This window comes from Gopherus flavomarginatus, chromosome 10 (genome assembly GCF_025201925.1).
Source record: "Gopherus flavomarginatus isolate rGopFla2 chromosome 10, rGopFla2.mat.asm, whole genome shotgun sequence".
In the NCBI taxonomy this organism is placed as follows: domain Eukaryota; kingdom Metazoa; phylum Chordata; order Testudines; family Testudinidae; genus Gopherus; species Gopherus flavomarginatus.
The window spans coordinates 41,497,999-41,517,722 of NC_066626.1; the positions used below are offsets into that span (position 1 = coordinate 41,497,999).

A 19,724-nucleotide genomic window follows, 5' to 3' on the forward strand; every position below is an offset into this window, starting at 1 on the left:
TAAACAGCACAAGTTAACCCTGTGACACTGGGAAATCTAATGGGTCTGGGGAACTTTATGATTGATTATTTTCCCTGTTTTTTCTTCAGGTGAAGTTTAACTGTTATTTTGAAGATGCTTGATTTTAAAGGCTTATTAAATTTACCTTAATATCTTCATTTACTTGCATTTATGCATTTTCCCATTTCACACTACTGATTTGAGGAATAAACCTTATTCATTTGTGTGTATGTATCCTACTGCCCTCTACTGGACAGAATATATCAAAGCTGCTTTCTGGTTTACAATTTCCCTGTAAAGAACCAGATAACGGAATGGCTGTTTTTAGAGACTACTGGAGAGGAGTATGTTCTATTTATCTTACTATGAGTCTGATCCTGTAAGGTGCTGAGTGCACCTTATAGGTGTTGGGTGCCTTAAACTTCCACTACCTTTAGTGAACATTGAGAGCACTCAGCAATTTCCAGAAGGAACTCAGTACCTTGCAAGATCAGGCCCTCTATGCAGCAGAACTGGTAATGCTAAGGCTTGTGTAGGATATGTATGTGGGCATGGGTTTGGGATATGAAAAATTATGATTTCTAGAGCAGAATTCAGAGTTTATTTTATGGCAATCCTTTCCTCCCTCACTCCCCTATGACACTTTTAAAAGTGGGGGGTTTGTTTTCTAAAATGCAAAAAAAAAAAAATTAAAATAAAAAAAAACGTTTTAAGTGTAAATTACTTATTTGTATTATAATAGTACCCAGTGGCCCAGTCAAGATCTGGGTCCATCATCCAAGGCATTGTGCAAACACATAGAAAGACGCAGTTCTTCCCTTGAAGAGTTTAGAAGCAACAAGTGGGTGTAACAAACAATAGCAGGGATTGGGAGGAGGGAAGAAGAGAGTAACAGTGCTAGGAACTCTGGTTACATAGGATAGTTGTGGCCCTGCTCCCTTTGAAGTCAACAGAACATTCCTACTGAATTCAGTGGTGAGGAATCAGGCCCTAAAAGCACAAATTGAAGGTTCTAAGTAATATTAAATTTATTTTAAATAATGAGATATTAACAAACAAGTAAGAGATCAGCAATGCCTATTTTTGGGGTCAATTGTCTGTTTTTACTCACAAACTTATCTGTTTTCACTGAGCCATACTTTTTGGGAGGCAAAACTAGGATAATTTGCAATTTTCCAGCAAAATATGCAAATGCTTAGTTTTTGTAATGAGTCATCCAAAATGTATCACTCAGCTGGAGTATTACAGAATGTTATAATAAGCTTTAATTGCGAAGGACTGTTGTTTCCCATGTGTCCTGCTGCTATCCATCTTTAAGCTTAGTAGCTGGAAAGAGAGAGACAATAACATTTTGGGTGTCTGAAAAAATACCAGAGTGAGGCTAACAGGAGCTGCTCTACACTTTCACCTTGCTCCTCTCCTGCTCTACTTTCACTCTGCTTGAGAGACTTCTACCCCAGAAGAATGTAAATGACCTCCTGCATGTAACATAAGTGGATTGGTCCCACTGAACTCAATAAATTACTCTTGTAGGTGGTTGCAAGACTGGGCTCTAAGAATGCCGGGAGCAAGGGTAAATAGAGGAGATGAACAGAAAAGGGGAAGACAAACAGTAACAGGGAACAATCCTACATTAACAGGGATGGGCAAGACTAAGTAGGCTTTTTCAGCTCAGTTTGATTCTCTGTAAAAATTACAAACAACAAATATATTAAAAACTTGACATGTATTTCAGCCTTTGCCTGTATATACTAGTGTATACTCACTGGGCTGCTATCTTAATGAATTTCTTTAACAGCTGAACACGCTTGCTGAGTTGGGAGCACAGACAAATCTCTGTGACCACCCAGAACTGGATTTCATTAAATCTTCTCAAAAAAAGGTCCAAATTTGCTGTGGTCTTTTTAAAATTGTGCCTTCCAAATGTGTGGTAAATCAGCTCCAGCTAGGAGAGAAAAAACAGAGTTGGTTTTCAGATGTTTCTTTTTGGGAGCGGTTAAGAGGAGTGAGAAGTCACTATTAGGTTTCTAAATTATTCAAGCTTGAAACTTGCTGTGCAGTAAATGTGTGCATGATACAGCTGACAAGGATTCAGCTTGCATTGCAAATTCAGTAGACAACCACTAAAAGCATAAATATAGACTATGTAGTAACAGTTTAATACCCTCAATGAGACATATCAAAGTAATTCAATATAGAATGCACTATTAGGTGATGTTTCTTTTATATACTTTATATTTTTGCTGTGGCTGGAATAGTATTTAATAGCTTCAAGGTTCTACAAGTTAAACTCAGAGAAAATCTGGCAAACAGTATCAGTATCTACACTGAAGAGCTAAATGTTTAATAATAAATACTAAGATACTATTTAGATTCCCCATACCTCATGCACACAGTTGAAGAGCTCCCAATCATAAATTGTCATCTGGTATGCTAAGTCTTTGGAGCTCATGAGTTCAAAAGTTCCCACAGTTCCAGTCGATGGGCCTTCTTGTTCTGGCAGGGGTGTCTGTCAATAAGAATAATGATACAAGAGTATTTCAAAATGCTAATTTGCACAACCAATGCTTAGTCCTCTGAAGAACTCCTGATTTTTTTTCCTATGTCACCAAATTCTGAAGGGGTTTCAAATAGTATAGCTGGAGTTTGCTTTCAACTACAGGTAGCAATAAAGCCGCTTTTATCAATTCCCATTTCTACGTGCACACGGATCCGAACCACAACATACAAACCTAATGTTTTTGCAACAAACAGATTTTAGTGATGTGAATTATTTCCTTTATTATAATTTAGAAAGCTGTAACAATCTAATAAGTGTATCTCATACTTTCTCTTTCAGTATACATTGCATATATTCCAGTCTTCGGATCATTATCTGACATTTGTAATTGTATAACTCCCACTTGTGTTATTGGGAGTTTTATGTGCTCAAAGAATACATTCCTTTGAGTTATTAAGGTATTAATTTTAAATGGATTTTCATATAATCTAATAAAAGATGTGAGCTGCAGTTTTGCACAAAACACAATTCTTAAACTAAATCTATTTAAAATGTAGTCTCGGATGATTCCATATTTGGAGTCATCTACTGTATATTTTAGGGTCAAACACACTAAACCATCCATACAAAAATTATTCGGTTGCCAAACAATATACCTGTTGAAAGTTCACATGCACCCTGTAAACACATCCTGGGACTTCTTAAACAGTGTTTTATGTGAACCTACATTTTAAATTGCTTTTGCTTCCAGGAGAGGGCAGTGTAGTTCACTTACAATTTTCTCCACAAATTCCTCCATGCTGTCTTTAATTTTTAATGACCATAATCTAATATGTTGCAGATTATGATAGAAAAATGTGCTGTCAACAGACCAGATCCCATCCTGAGTCCAACCTGAACCAGGGCTGCAAGATCAGGTGTCATATTTCAACAGACTATATTTTCAAACAAGAAAGTTATGATTACTACATTATTTTGCACTTACAAAAGAAATTATGGCTGCAAAAATTTAAAAATAAACAGAGCTCTCTGGATTAATATACCAGCCAGCCCCTAAGTAATACATAAGTAAATAGTAAATTTATTTCTGCTAGAGTTGCTACTTTTTGTTCTCTGTGATAAACTTGCATCACAAACAACATAATGATACAATCACGTCAAACTGATCCAAAATAATTTGCAATAAACTACTGACATTATGGCTCTACAAGCCTAGCTTTTTATTGTTACGTTCAGGAAAGAGTGACTTTTGCACAAAATGAAATAAATTTTTGTTCCTATTCAGAGATTATCACAACACATTTCTGTGTTATCATTACAAGCAGCTGGCCCTAAATATATTTTCCAGTGCTGGAGAAGAAACATTTAGACTTAGACACACAAGATATTTGCAAATTTATCCATTTCAGAATACCTCCTTATTTTCACAAGGGGCTTGTCAAGCAAAACATCAACAAATTCACAAATTAGAAAGCGCATTCTTAAATGGTAAAAGGTGTTTCATTTTGTAGGATTCTGCTAGTTGTTAACACCATTCTTCAGAATACTGCAGGAACAGTCAATGTGTGGACTTCTTTTACGGAGAGCTGAGAAGCAACTATAAGATGCTTAATGCCCTCTATTCCTCCTGAAGCCAACAGGAGCTGAGAACTGTCACAACATCACAGGACTGGGACTTTGTCACATTTGAACGGTACAATAAAGTGTATTTGACATATTCAGTCCATGCTAACTGGAGATAGCAAAGATGGAAAAGGTAGCCAAGGACTGAAAATTTACAACTAAATTTCTAAATCTAAAATAGAAGCAAAACTCAGATTTTGCAATACCTATAAAAGAAAGAAGGCATACATGCTAAGTAACTTGTTAAAAGCATACAGGAGGTTTGGAGTAATAGAGTTTATGCTGACATGGCTTAGCAATGACAGTTGTTTTTAATGAAGTAAAAGGAACAAAAAGTACAGTAAAAATCAAGCTCCATAAAAGCAGGCCCCATGGACATTGTTAAAGCTACTGTATGAATAAGCTCTTATGAACAATTTTACTTAAGGAAATCCTGACTTTCTACTTAGAATATTTTCTGTGATTTTGTCATGGTATTTGGGGGAGGGGTCAGGTAGAAATGGTTTTAAAGCACTTACTGCATGAATCAAGTCTGTATAATACTTCAGTTGATAACATCTAACTCCCCTTATACAAACAGGGACGGGGGGTGGGGAGAAGATAATTCTATAATCAGATCTGCACCACAGATCTGGGTTATAATATTTTCCTCTGCCTACATACTCAATTCCATTTAGAATATTGGAGTCAAAATTTGCGGTGTGGATAAGAGAACAATTTGTGCCCTAGTTTAAGAAATGATACTATTACTCTTTTTTTTTTTTTTAAAATAAGGGTGCTCTTCCCAGAGCACGGTGACAAAATTTTCGCTCTGAATCTCTCAGATGAGCTAAGACATTCAAAAGGCAGAATGGGGCAAGAAACTTTTGAACTACTAGTGTTCAAAGTACAGTAAAAGCTGTGTTATCCAGCACTTGATCAAACAGAAAACTCTATCAACTGGCATTTCTGCTATCTCCCAATACAAATCTTCAGTCTAGTAACTGGGACTAGTATACTGCCCAGGAAGTTATGCAATTGAACATTCTGCACTCTACTTTTATGGAAAAGAGGCAGAACACAAGTAAGCAAGCTGATATCACGGATTTATTCAAAAAAGCAGCTTCCAGGATGTGTCATAAAGTCATTACAGATTCAGCCCAATCCCCTACACCTTCTACATCTACAACGGTAATTTGTATTGATAATGATAATCCTAAGGCACTGCAAGATCCTGAAGTGTCTTCTTGTAGCGAGGCAGTGTGGCTCCCCTCCCCCTCAGGGAGGGTCGAGCCCCGTCAGTCATCCATGGGGGTGGGGCCGCTGGGCAGAAGTCCCGCCCCTCAAAGGGTCAGGCAGCGACCCGGAAGAATAAAAGCCGGGCCCCAGCCTTCAGTTGCGGCTCGGCCACCGGCAGGAGCAGACGTGCCTGCCGCCGCTCGTGACTGGGAGGCTGCCCAAGCCAGAGGTCGAGACCAGGAGCTGCCAGAGTTGCCTCGCCCCTACTACGACGAGGGGCCGCCAGAACTGCCTCGCCCCTACTACGACGAGGGGCCGCCAGAGCTGCCTCGCCCCTACTACGACGAGGAGCCGCCAGAGCTGCCTCGCCCCTACTACGACGAGGGGCCGCCAGAGTTGCCTCGCCCCTACTACGACGAGGAGCCGCCAGAGCTGCCTCGCCCCTACTACGACGAGGAGCCGCCAGAGCTGCCTCGCCCCTACTACGACGAGGGGCCGCCAGAACTGCCTCGCCCCACTACGACGAGGAGCCGCCAGAGCTGCCTCGCCCCTACTACGACGAGGGGCCGCCAGAGCTGCCTCGCCCCTACTACGACGAGGGGCCGCCAGAGCTGCCTCGCCCCTACTACGACGAGGGGCCGCCAGAGCTGCCTCGCCCCTACTACGACGAGGGGCCGCCAGAGCTGCCTCGCCCCTACTACGACGAGGGGCCGCCAGAGCTGCCTCGCCCCTACTACGACGAGGGGCCGCCAGAGCTGCCTCGCCCCTACTACGACGAGGGGCCGCCAGAGCTGCCTCGCCCCTACTTCGACGAGGGGCCGCCAGAACTGCCTCACCCCTACTACGGCCCCGAGGAGCCCCCAGACCAGGCAAGGCCCGAATTCCCCGAAACCCTACCGGACCTGTCGCCCAGTCCGGATTGGGAGGAACCGATGGTCCTGGACGTCTCCGGAACAGAGGCCCCGGACCAGGTAGGAATAGAGGGGGAGTCAGGAAGTAGCCCGGGGGCAGCTGACTCCAGTCAGGCTGCAGAGCTACCATTGCCCATGTCAGTGTGTTGCAGTCAGGACCCCACTGACCACCAGTAGCGGTGACAACCGCTACCAGGTCCCCGGGCTGGAACGCAGAGGAGTGGGTGGGCCTGCGTTCCCCCTGCCACCCGTAACCGGGTGGCAGATTCCCCCTCTTCCCAGTCGGAGAGGCCTGTAACTGTTTAAACTGTGTTTGGTGCCCCGCCCAAACCAAGGGCTGGGCCTCCTTTGACTTTGTCACTGCTCTGCCCTGCCGAAAGGCCAGAGCAGACTGTAATTGCAGGGAAGACATCGAGGCCGGTGTGGCTCCCTTCCCCCTCAGGGAGGGTCGAGCCCTGGCAGAGCCCGTCTACACTTCTGAATCAAAGAAAGATTAAATTATGTTCAGTATAGTTTTAGTGTTAAGTGTATTTTTAGTGATGTAGCTGTACGCCATACGCTGCACATAGTGATGTGTAGTGTTATAAGATAACCTACTGTATAGAAAACTTTACCTGTAAACACCTAAGTGCTTCAAGAAACCAAGCACTTCTGCAGTGCAGTACTACTACTGGATTGGTGAGTACCTGTATACTATTTTATACTTTATTCATTTTATTGTATTCTAATTCTTTGAAGATTGGTATTCCATTGTTAAGTATAACTCTTAGTTAGCTGGAATTTTTGACTAACCGGCACCCCCCATTCCTCAACATGCCAGATAACAAAGCTTTTACTGTATCTGGAAAGTTAGGTTCCAAAGAAGCTCTCTGATTTGCAATGCTGAGAACAGTATACATACATACCAGGGAATCAAATTGGTCTCGTGGGCAAGCGAACAGACGTCCATTAACACTGAGAGTCGTAAATGCTGAAACTTCGTTAGGTTTGAGCACAACCTTTTCTGTAAAAATGAAATCATACAATTGCCTGTTAAATGCATGTGGAATTAACAGCAGTGACCTAACAACAACAACAAATTAGTAGATATGTGCATTACTTGAATGAGTATAGTGAATGCCTTAGATATAAGGTAGATGACTGTAAAAACCCACTTTCTGAAGAAAAGTGACCTCAATATATAAAAGAGCAAAGCTCAAATGAAACTCCCATCAATCTGGGACATGGAATCCTAACCTTCAGACTGAAATCAAGAGTCAGGGATCATGCATAGCAACCTTTAGAAACTACCACAGCACCAAAACCCAACAATAATTAGATCACCATTCTCTTGAGCAGGGAGAGATTAGATAGCTGTTCGTATTCCAAAACTGACTTGAAAGTCAGTAAGGAAGTGCAGTTCACCACACTCTCAGGCAATTGTACTCAGCCTGAGCCCTCATCATGGCAGTCTTAAAAAATGGAGTGCAGATCACAAGTAAAGAAGAGCTTATAAATTGATTTATGAATCATTCTCTCCCCGGGTATGCTAAGAAGGCTCCCTGTCACCCACTTTTGAAACAAAAAAATGCTGCAATTGCAAAAAAGTGGGACAGGATTTGCTCCTAAGAAAGAAATTTCATATTAGTTGAACATATATTAAAATGTACTGGAATAGCCTTTACCAAACTAGCATTGGTTTTGTGCTTCATTTTAAATGAGAAGCATTAAAGATCATTCAAAAACCATACCTCCTCCTGAACTCATCTTTACTATGATCAAGCCTTCTCCAGAACCCAGTTTATCTGCTACCGCGCTGATCACTTCCTTAACAGAGGCCACCACCGGCACGCGGATAGTAGTGTAGGTGTGATCTATACAGTATACCTTAAACAGAACTAAAGACAAAAGAGTGCATTGTGAATACTCTACATAACCGAATACAGTTTACTGTGCAAACTATTTGCTGTACTTCAATAACCAATTGCTCACAGATATAACAAACACTAGCAGGTCGCCACAAGTTTATTTGATACTGTAGCTCCAAGATTGCTACATGTTCTAAAGTTTGACTAATTTCAATAACTGATTTGCAGGAACTTCTAGCAAATTATACAATATCAGAAACTCCAATGTTACCATATTATTCATAAAAGGCAGTATCACTTGATATTTCCTTAAGTTTCAGGCCACTGGATAGTCAAATATTTAGTAGTCGATTTTTCTTTTTTCAAAACTTAAGAAAAATTGGCTATAAATGCTCTATATACAATATAAAGTTTACATATTTACAAAACTAGATTTGATAAGAGATTCATGATCACAATCAAAGCTTAATTTAAGCTGCATTGCATTTGTTCTAGCCCCTCTTTTTTATATCTGAATATATTATTGAGAAATCAAGAATGTTTTGGAAAATGAGAGGAAACGGCCTTGCAACAAACATACAACTGTAAAAAACTGGGGCTCTGAAGCAATTAAAAAAATTAATCATGCTTAATCGTGCTGTTAAACAATAATAGAATATCATTTGTTTAAATATTTTTGGACATTTTCTACATTTTCAAATTTCAGTTACAACACAGAACACAAAGTGTACAGTTCTCATTTTATATCTATTTTTATTACAAATATTTGCAATGTAAAAAACAAAAGAAATAGTATTTTTCAATTCACCTAATACAAATACTGTAGTGCAATCTCTTTATCATGAAAGCTGAACTTACCAATATAGGATTATGTACAAAAAATAACTTAATTAAAAAATAAAACAATGGAAAACTTTAGTGCCTCTGAGTCCACTCAGTGCTACTTCTTGTTCAGCCAATTGCACAAACAAGTTTGTTTACATTTGCAGGAGATAATGCTTGCTTCTTGTTTACAATGTCACCGGAAATTGAGAACAGGCATTTGTGTGGCACTGTTGTAGCCAGCATCGCTAAGTTATTTACATGCCAGATGCGCTAAAGATTCATATGTCCCTCCATGATTCAACCACCATTCCAGAGGACATGCATCCATGCCGATGACGGGTTTTGCTCGATAACAATCCAAAGTAGTGTGGACCAACTCATGTTCATTTTCATCATCTGAGTCAGATGCCACCAGAAGAGGGCTGACTTTCTTTTTTGGTGGTTCGGGTTCTGTAGTTTCCCCATCAGAGTGCTGCTCTTTTAAGGCTTCTGAAAACATGCTCCACACCTTGTCCCTCTCAGATTTTGGAAGGCACTTCAGATTCTTAAACCTTGGTTGAGTGCTGTAGCTATCTTTAGAAATCTCACATTGGTACCTTCTTTGCATTTTGTCAAATCTTCAGTGAAGGTGTTGTTAAAATGAACAACATGTGCTGGGTCATCATCCAAGACTGCTATAACATGAAATATATGGCAGAATGTGGATAAAACAGAGCAGGAGACATACAATTCTCCCCCAAGGAGTTCAGTCACAAATTTGATTAACACATTATTTTTTAACGAGCATCATCAGCCTGGAAGCATGTCCTCTGGAATGATGGCGGAAGAAGAAAGGTGCATATGAATGTTTAGCATATCTGGCATGTAAATACCTTGCAATGCTGGCTACAAAATTGCCACGCGAATACCTGTTCTCACTTTCAGGTGACATTGTAAATAAGAAGCAGGCAGCATTATCTCCTGTAAATGTAAACAAACTTGTTTGTCTTAGCCATTGACTGAATAAGAAGTAGGACTGAGTGGACTTGTAGGCTCTAAAGTTTTACATTATTTTGTTTTTGAGTGCAGTTATGTAACAAAAAAAATCTATATTTGTAAATTGCACTTTCATAATAAAGAGATTTCACTACAGTACTTGTGTGAGGTGAACTGAAAAATACTATTTCTTTTGTTTATGATTTTTACAGTGGAAATATTTGTCAACAAAAATAATAATATAAAGTGAGCACTGTACACTTTGTATTCTGTGTTGTAATTGAAATCAATATATTTGAAAATGTAGAAAAACATCCAAAAATATTTAATATATTTCAATTTGTATTCTATTATTTAACACTGTGATTAATTGCAATTCATTTTTTTAATTGTGATTAATATTTTTGAGTTAATCACGTGAGTTAACTGCGATTAATTGACAGCACTATAAAAATACAGTATAGTAAGAATTGCCCCATAAAATAATAGGAAATATAAGGTCATATTGTTGCAGAGACTGCAATGATGTTACATCAGCCAGTAAAGAGCAGGACAGAAGTTGCATAAATTCAAGCCAAAAGAGGAAGCAAGCAAAGAACTCCTTTAGCCCAACTGTCAAACCAAGCCAAATAGCTTATGTTCACTTTGGTGCCTGTCCTATCAATGAGAAATGTACAGCCTTGGGCTCAATTGCTATATAACCCTATAGAATGTGATGAGCTTCCTCCATGGAAGCAATATCTGTGTGGCCTTATGGCGGCTGTTGGTGGCTGGGTGGTAGGTAGTGGTCTGTGATATACAGGAAGTCAGACTAGATGTTCTGGTAGTCCCTTCTGGCTTTACATTTTATGACTATATGTAAATCCAAAGGGGAGAGACCCAAATTATGGCTCTCTGAATATGTGATGTACATCCATGGCGAGATGCCCCTAGAGTCCTATGGAGGTATGAAATACATATATCAGATGAACACTTGTACAGACTGATCCACATGTGATACTGGTTCATCAGCACAAAGCCTGCGGATACACAACGTCCTGGTTGTTTCCACTCACAGATCCCCATATGGAGGGCCCCTTCCATGCATGACTCTTCTCCTATTCATACAGAAGAAGAGAGTGACCAGCTGCCTCCACATGTGGAATGGACTCCCACTAATCCTACTCCACAGATCTGGCTCCATGCTAGGGGGAGGGCAGGGATTGGGCTGAGGAGGGTCAAAGAGTACAGACACTGTCCCTCTTCCAGTCTGGTGGAGATTCCCAGAATGAGATAATATGGACTAGTGCTGTATTTTTTAGCAATGCTACTTTAATGCAGTCCACAGAGGCCAGAGCCAATGGGTTTCTGTAGTTAGGATTTTTTTAATACAATACCAATTAATTTTCTAAAATATCGATTTAATCAAAATATGATGCTTGCTCTATCAGCAGGACATACCTGGAGTCCTGGCTCTATAAAATACTATCCATTTTACATATAGCATCCTCCACAGCTAGCATCATAAAACACTTTGCTATGAGAGGTGGAACAGAAAGATAATACAGGAGTTGGATACAGCAACATACTATATAAAATGACATACAGAGGTAAAGTAGAACAAAAGGAACAAGGGAGAAGACAAGTGAAAGCAATAGAGATGAAAGTAAATATCTTAGCAAACTAGTAGAAGGGGGAAGGAGGGCGGAAGGATGCAGCAATGGAAAAAAGAAAGGCAAGTAGAATTTAATGTTGACTGTCAGCTAAAATGGAGAAAAAAGATTCAAGACGAGATTTGAGAAATAGGAAAAAAAAAAAGGCGTGCCTGATCCAGAGCCCACTGAAGTCAGTGCAAATCTGTCCATTGATTTCAGCAGGCTTTGGAGTAAGCCTTCAGATTGTTCTGAAGGACGGAGTGGACACGGAATACAAGACATCAGAGATGGAAAATATCTATGAGTAATCAGATCTTTCCAGACGCCAGTGCAAGATTGCTCTTCATGTTCAAGTACCTTATCCACTGCTGGAGTATTGAACTGGATGTTCTCTCTCAAATGTTAAAGAGTTGGAGATGAATTAAATTATAGAAGACGTGCTGTGTTTAGATCTATTGCAACTCATTTTTGGAAATAATTCTTGCTCTGGCTTCCTGTATGCTGTCAGCTTTCTCAGAAGATGGACTAGTATATTAACAACCAGAGTAAAACACAAGATGTCGTCACAATATGCATCTATAAGTCTTAAAGATAAAGTTCTTTAGAAGTTTGTACCTCCTACATTGCCTAGTTTGTAAAATATGGCATGGTATGTGTAATTTACAAAGTACTTTCCGTGAATCAACATGAGATTTGCAATATACAGAGAGCTAGAAATTTCCACAAGTGGCACTCTTGCCTAGGATGGGCAATAAATCATATCAGACCAACATGTTTTCCAATTAAATGTATCAAGATTTTCATCATGTATAAGGGACAGAAACCTTAATAATTCAGGACGCTATTAGGGCCCTTTCTGGTCATGATGGTGTATGAGGGGGACGGTGAATGAGTTGGTGTCTGCATAGGTAAATGGGAGATGAATAGTGGTAAGGGTAAGAGTGACTGTATTGACAGTGTGTTGTTGGGGTGGAGGGAAGAGAGAGAGACACAGAGATATACAGTGATGCAGGACACTATTTTCTTCAGAGAGCACAGACCAATACACTAAAAAAGATGCCTGGGAACCCTGCTTCTTGCCTGATGTTCTTACTGTCCCTGCCTCAGTGACCTGCTCACTTGCTGGAAATGCTGTCCCTATCACAGGTTGGAGAAACTGTTAAGAAAGAAAATAGTATTGGGTACGGCACTATTTAAACTGTGTCTTGACCTAATTAAAAAAAATGATTCAAAACTGGAGAAAGTGTGAAAGAGGCTAATGTGAGGGAAGAGTGAGGTGAGGAGTTAGCTGGTAGAAATACAGAATGAGGTCCCTGCTTTTCAATTTTGGGGGGTGAGAACTTGATCCCACCAAAATTTGAGGAGCCTAGTATCTCCTTATTGTTATTTTCCATGCCAGAATGGGAGAGGCAGCTGGTATTTGCTCAAGGAAGTGCAGATCTAAAGGAGGACAAAAGAAGAGGGAGATCATGCTAATATAGTTTTAGAAGTGAAAAAGTCAGAAACCCAGAGCTAGACAGCAGTACGGCAGTCATGGTCCGCTGTCCCAGGGCAAAGTGCCCTAAAGCCAGCTTAACCAGCTTCCAGAGGACAGGGCCTTCAGCTGGCACAGCACTGCTCTGCAGGCTCCTATGCATACAATCAGGAGACCAGTGCCTGAAGCATGGCTGAGGAAAGGCGGCATGGCCAAGGTGTCTCTAAGCTCTTCTGATCCTTAGTTGCTGTAATGGCACTTAGGGCCATAAGCAGCTGGTGCAACTTAGTTCAGGCTGTAAATTGTTCTAAGTTGCACCGAGGAGCCTAGTATCTCCTTATTGTGAATTTCAGTGGCATTTCGGCGGATGCTCGACCGCTGGCCAGGATGCAGGCGCATTTAGATGCCCCCGTGGGTGCCATGGCATCCATGGGCACCGCGCTGGGGACCCCTGCTCTATTGACTTCAGTGAGGAGGGAACACAGATAAATGAGATCAGGTTGTTGATCCATTAAGTACATGATCCTGGCTCCTGCAGCGCCCATTCCTACTTCCAGGAAGGCAACTCCCTTCTATCAATAATGCACCTGGCCAACTGGCAGTGCTGGACATGGGCGGGGGGAATTCCTTAGTGTTCTCTGTGGCAATCAGCAAACACCTTCAGTCATGAGATTTGATTACTCTAACCGTAGCATTCATAATTATAAATGTCATTACTCATAAATGCATGGATTTTAAGGCCAGAAGGGACCATTATGATCATATAGCCTGACCTCCTGTATAAGACAAGCTACAGAATTTCTCCTGGTAATTCCTGCAGCAAATCCAGTCAATTGATGGGCTAGAACACATTTTTAATCCAGTTTTTATTTAAAGACTCCAATTGATGGAGAATTGACCATATCCTTTAGTAACCTGTGTCAATAGGTAATTATCCACACTGCTAAAAACTTGTATCTCATTTCCAGTCTGAATATTGCTGACTTCAAATTCCAGCCATTGGATCTTGCTATGTTTCTGTCTGATAGATTAAATAGTCCTCTAATATCAGTTAAACGCTCCTTGTTTAGGTACTAATAGACCATCATCAAGTCACCTCTTAAACCTCTCTTCCATAAACTAAATAGATTGAACTCTTAAGTTTCTCACTGTAAGGCCTGGTTTCCAGACCATGAGTTATTCTTGTAGGTCTTCTCTGAGCTCTCTTCAACTTTTCAGCATCCATTCTAAAGTTTGGATACCAGAACTGGGTACAACATTCCAGTAGTGGTCTCACTAATGCCATATACAGATATAATGCCACTTCCTTAATATTCTTCACTTTATACAGCTAAGGATCATGGTAGCCCTTTTTGCTGTAGCTTCACACTGGGAGCTCACATTCATTTACTTACCAACAATGACGTTCTTTTCAGATCACTGCTTTCCAGGGCACAGTCTCCTATTCTATAATTCCATTTTTTGATCCTAGATGTACAACTTTTTATTTGGCTATATTTTTACTACTATTGTTCATACAGTTATCCTAAGTGTCCCTTGACTGACAGAACAATGCTGGGTTCGAAGTTGGGGCAGCTTTTATTGTGAAGATAAATTTTTAACACCTGTTTGAAATGTTGACTAACAGTTGGGAAAAGGTGCTAGGATTTATGGGATTTTTAAAATATCTTTGGTTACAATGGATAAATCAGAGCCAGGTCTCCAATCTGCATCCACACAGAGGAGCTTCTTCAGTCCAAAATAAAAAGAAAGTCTGAAAAGTGAGTAGAGCTGAAAGTCTCAGTCTGAGGCACTGACCTAAATTTTATTTTCAACTCTGCATGGGAGACAAACTAAAGACAAAATGGTTCATACGAGCAAACAAAGGCTTTTATTTAATAGACCCTTCTGTCATAGGCAAGAGATCCAGAGCCTGACTCTCCATTCTATTTACACACATTTTATGACAATGTAACTCCAATTAAATCTACAGAGTTACACCCGTGTGTAACTAGTGGGGAGGAAGGGCCTCAGTGTCATGTGTGTTACAGATCACTCATTGCATATGTACTACACGCCTACATCTTGCTAGTGCTGTTTTTCAAACTGCTTTGTTTATTAATTTTAAAGGGTCTGAGGAAGTGTATTTTTTCCTCTGAGGAAGTTATATTAAAATCAGTGACTAAGCACCACGTTAAGCAAGGAAATGCAAACATGTTTTTGGCCCAGATTTATAAATTGGGAATACTTATGTTTATTTTGATCTCTGCTCCAGAAGTGACAAATTTATTACAAACATCAGAAAACAGAGTGCTGCAAACCCCTGTATGCATATACTTACTTTCATCACTCCCCCTGATTGGCTGGCGTTTTTGAGCTCTGTCATCAGTTGTGTTAAACTGCTGCAAAAGTACTTTGTGCTGCCAGAAACAAACAAACAAAATCCCATAATCATAAATGCAAGAAGAAATGTGGAGTAGATATAACCAGACATACTATATCGAAGATGCAGGTGAAAAAGTAAAACAAATACATTTGCAGTGTAATTCTTGAAAATATTTCAATATGTGTTGTTCTAATAAATTGTATGTTACTCAAAAGGAAAGTCTGTAAGTCTTAAAGCAAAGCCTTTGTTTTAGAAGATTGCCAGACGAAGTCCATTTACCTTCTTTTGTGGCGCCTTAGTTTCTTCTGAACTATAGAAAGCAGAAAAAGCATACTGTATCATTAAATATATTTTGGAAGATATTTCCTGCAATATATCAGTTTAGACATTGACCACTCTCCAAACTATTGTATCTAGATATTCATACATGTTTTATACTAAGAAAATAAAGGAAGATTATCATAGTCCAAACTAGGATTGGGCAAATATTGCAAAAATTGTACACAAATATTAATTTGCAATTTTGTTCACAGCTTCATAGACTTTAAGGCCAGATGGAACCATTAGATCACCTAGTCTGATCTCTTTGCTTCAGTGGAATTTACAATTCCTTTCATATTCTGTCTGTGAACGTTTATGAGTGAATTTGGTATTTGCAAGAATGTTCATACAGAGAAAAAGTGTCACATATGCTTGTCTGAACATGCATGCATGGAAGAATTTTTCTGTTAGAGCAGCCATCTTGAAAGCTTCCCATGGATTTGGGGAACACTTTCCAGCCAGCTCTAAGATAGACATTTTTCACTGGGTATTTAGTTGTAAAATGAACCAAAAAAGTAAAGACCTTACATTTGTTTTACAGTCTTTTCTAGCTCTGAGAGTTGCTCTTTTAGTGCTGTAATAATTCTTGCATCATCTGATACAGATACATAAAATTCCTGTAAATGATACAGAACAGTCTTTGAATAACAAAACAATAGATGAGTTGTACCTAAAAGGATAAAGGATTAGTGAAATTACATATGCCAGTTTACTGATTACTAAGAGTGAGACCCAGCTTAGTGAATAGGGGAACAATAAGATGCCCACAACACTCAAATTCTGGGCCTATTCCTGTATCCCTTCTGTTTGTGTAACTCCAGTGGATTTAAATTAAAACTGCACATACAGGATGGAAGCATGATAGTAAAAATGTGAGACAGATGTGAATGTGCTTTTTCTAATTAAGCACGGCCCTGCCAAAGCCCATACTCCACACTTCTTATAATTTTATACATAATGCAGTGAAACACTCTTACAGTTAGGTCATTTTGTTTTAAAGGAGCAATCTCACTATTGTTGTTGTTTTTGTTGTTATTCCTTATATGACACCCCAAATGTACCATAGAGCAAATACAAAGGCATGGTACCTGCCCCCAAAGAGTTTACAATCTTCATAACAATTGACATTGTTATGGGTCAAATGCTGTAGCTGGACTGCATGTATGGAAGATCTGCAGGAACCTTGGGGGCAAGGACTCCAGGCTACAGCAGCCAGAGTGGCTGAGGACAGCCTCAGTTGGGGATAGAGTGGTCTTTGGCTTCACATAGTGACAGATCCTCTAGCCCCTCCCTGGCACATCCCAACAAGGTTCAAACAAACAATCTACATGAAAGGGTTTGTAGCATGCAGAGGGTCTATTCTCCCTTGGTGAAATCTTGCCTCTCATCCCTGCACAGCAGAACTACAATGGTTCTGCTGTTGTCAGAGCCCTCCTCACTGTGCGACAGAGCATCGTACAAATACCCACACAGCAAAGGATTTGTACCTGCTGGCTCTGTAATTGTTGTGCATTAAAATAAAAACCAATCACGTGTGTACTCTGCAGCCAAAACTGAGAAAGAAAACACAAACAGAACATTGCACTTTAAAATTATCTATGGCATCTACATTCTTATTAACAGAATTCTAAAGGCTGTGAAGTGGATTTATGCAAATCCTCTTTGGTAGCTGCTCTTCAGTATAATGATACAATAGCAATCCCACTGTACCTCCAGAAAGGCCATTGCTGCTTCATCCTCTTGTAGTAGATCTCCATACAAAGCAGCCCACTGTAGAACCAGTCGGATGACTCGCCTTTTATTATTAAGTGCATAATCCATTTTCTCCTGCTCTGAACCTTGGGAAGGCTGGGCATGGTAAGTTCCAAGGTGTCAAGGAAAATATTTACGAGTTAAGATGTCCAATACAGTAAGAATTGAGGAAATTACTCCTTTCAGGGGCTTTCCAGCAGGAATTTCATGATCAGTGAGGTTAGAGGGTCAGATTTACACACCTTTTTTGTTTCTTACCATATTATAAAGGTATAATGAAGCCTCTCAGTTACACCGTTCGTGAAACAATAGAGGGCATTTTCTAAGGAAGGTATCAAGAATCACAATCAGACTGTTTGTCACAGCTTTATAATGGAGCAAGAGAGATGACACTTAAGAGCCAGGGAAAAGATAGTTAATCACTTCATCTAAAGAGAACATTCAGTTCTGTTCTTCTGGTAGAAGAACAAGGAATCTGTCACATAAGTTAGCCGTGTATCATATCCTGTGCACAGCACTTTGTGACATGTATTTAATAACATAAACAATAAAATATAAAGCTACATATTTAACCAATGGTGGCTTTACTTCTTTAAATTTTTAATTGCAAAAACATGGAAATAGATGCAAGAACTTTTTTTGAAAAGGAAAAAAAATGTAAAAAAAGATAAAGGTATAAACAAACTGCACCAAAACATAGTTTCTGCATGCACATATCTTGTAAGTACCACAAAGGACAGCACACCTCTGAAGTGCTCACTCCTGTACCTACAACTTTAATCTAAAGAACACTGGGCTTGCTTAAAAGACTGCACGGATGCCTCTATAAATCTATGGGGAGCAGACTAGAGAGCAGGAGGTTGGCCTGTGGACCCTCTCCCCAACCAGAGGGAGGTAGGTTCAAGAGATTTATTAAATCAAGATTTTATTTTAGTAACATTAAGCCAAATGCACCTCTAGTATACCTCCACTGTAATGAGCAGATATTCACTGGAGAGAATTGGGCCCATTGAGACTAGGCTTAGGAAAACATTTTCTTTAAATATTGTATTGAGTCATATCATGCAGGATTAGATCAAATAACGCAAATGTAAAATGCAGTATGTAATGGTATATAATTTGTGAACTCTGTAAATTCAACTGGCCTGAGTGTTATTTAAAGGCTTCATTCAGCTTGTGCTTAAGCTCAGGCTGCTTAGTCACATAAGAGGCCTTATACAGAAATAAATAAATAAAAAGCATGTCCATGGAATTGTAAACAGAAAAGGCTCCCTTTCTGGGTTGGAAGTTTGGGGCCAGGGAAGCTTTATTTCAATTTGCAGAAAGAAAAAAGTCGGAGGAGCAGTCAAGATGTCTACATGGTCTCACAGAATCTCATTGGAAGAGTCTGTCTCAGAATCACTACAAAGCAAAACAAAATTCACACATAATAAATACAGAGAGGTCTACTTACTGGAGAGACCATCAGTGCAGCTTGCCTGCTTCCTGGTCTATTACCTCTAGGAAAGGCAGGGTTTATACAGTCTCCTTATATCCCAGCAGGCTTTCCCCCATGCCTACACTACTATCCTGCCCTAGGGATTACATTTCCAAGCCTGTGGTGCTCTCCCGGTTCTGACAGACAGACAGGCAGGACCCACCAAGAACCAGCTTGATCTCTCACCACTGAAGGGAGAGGGAAGTTCCAGCCCACCTCTGATTATACAAATCCACCCTGGGCACTAAAACCAAAGGTATCAGCAGCCCACATGGCTTTCCCAAGACTTCCTCCTCTCGCTCAGTGACCTCATTTTCTGTCCCAAATGTCCTTTATTGAAAATCTGGCATGGGGTAATACTAGCCTCATAAATCTTAAATTGCCTGTATGCCCCATTATAGGCCTTATGCTGACACTAATTCAAGTCTATCCTGCTAGGGTTCCCAACTTTGTAATATTTAAAAACCGGACACTCCAGCAAGTGCTGGAACCTCCCCTTCCTCTCCCCGTCCCACCCCTTCCTCCTAGGCCTCACCCATACCCCTCCTCTTCCCCCAAGGCCCTGCTCCTGCCCTGCCCCTTCCCCCAGAAACCCCATCCCCATTCACTCCTCTTTCTCTCTCCCTCCATCACTCACTGCTTTTCCCCTTTTCCCCCCCTCCCTGCGTGAGTCAAGAGAGACTCGCCTGCAGAGCCGGGGCTAGGAGCTGCAGCCACCCAATGCAGGTAGGAGGTGGCCCTGGCTGAGTAGGGGCTGACAGTGGCACGAGTGATGACATGCCGCCTCCCTGCCTCTCCCACC

General features: G+C 40.5%; 1 protein-coding gene across 4 annotated transcripts in view; it reads right to left on the bottom strand.

Moving 5' to 3' along the window:
* RAPGEF4 (Rap guanine nucleotide exchange factor 4) overlaps positions 1-19,724 on the bottom strand; it is a 236,470-nt gene that overhangs the window by 16,104 nt on the left and 200,642 nt on the right. For all 4 annotated transcript variants that reach the window (XM_050968980.1, XM_050968979.1, XM_050968978.1 and 1 more), the window contains 8 exons: positions 17,404-17,554; positions 16,222-16,310; positions 15,652-15,682; positions 15,328-15,406; positions 7,983-8,129; positions 7,158-7,255; positions 2,384-2,509; positions 1,767-1,945 (listed from right to left, as the gene is read on the bottom strand). In XM_050968980.1, the coding sequence (XP_050824937.1) occupies positions 1,767-1,945; positions 2,384-2,509; positions 7,158-7,255; positions 7,983-8,129; positions 15,328-15,406; positions 15,652-15,682; positions 16,222-16,310; positions 17,404-17,554 (900 nt within the window). The remainder of the gene's footprint in view (positions 1-1,766; positions 1,946-2,383; positions 2,510-7,157; positions 7,256-7,982; positions 8,130-15,327; positions 15,407-15,651; positions 15,683-16,221; positions 16,311-17,403; positions 17,555-19,724) is intronic.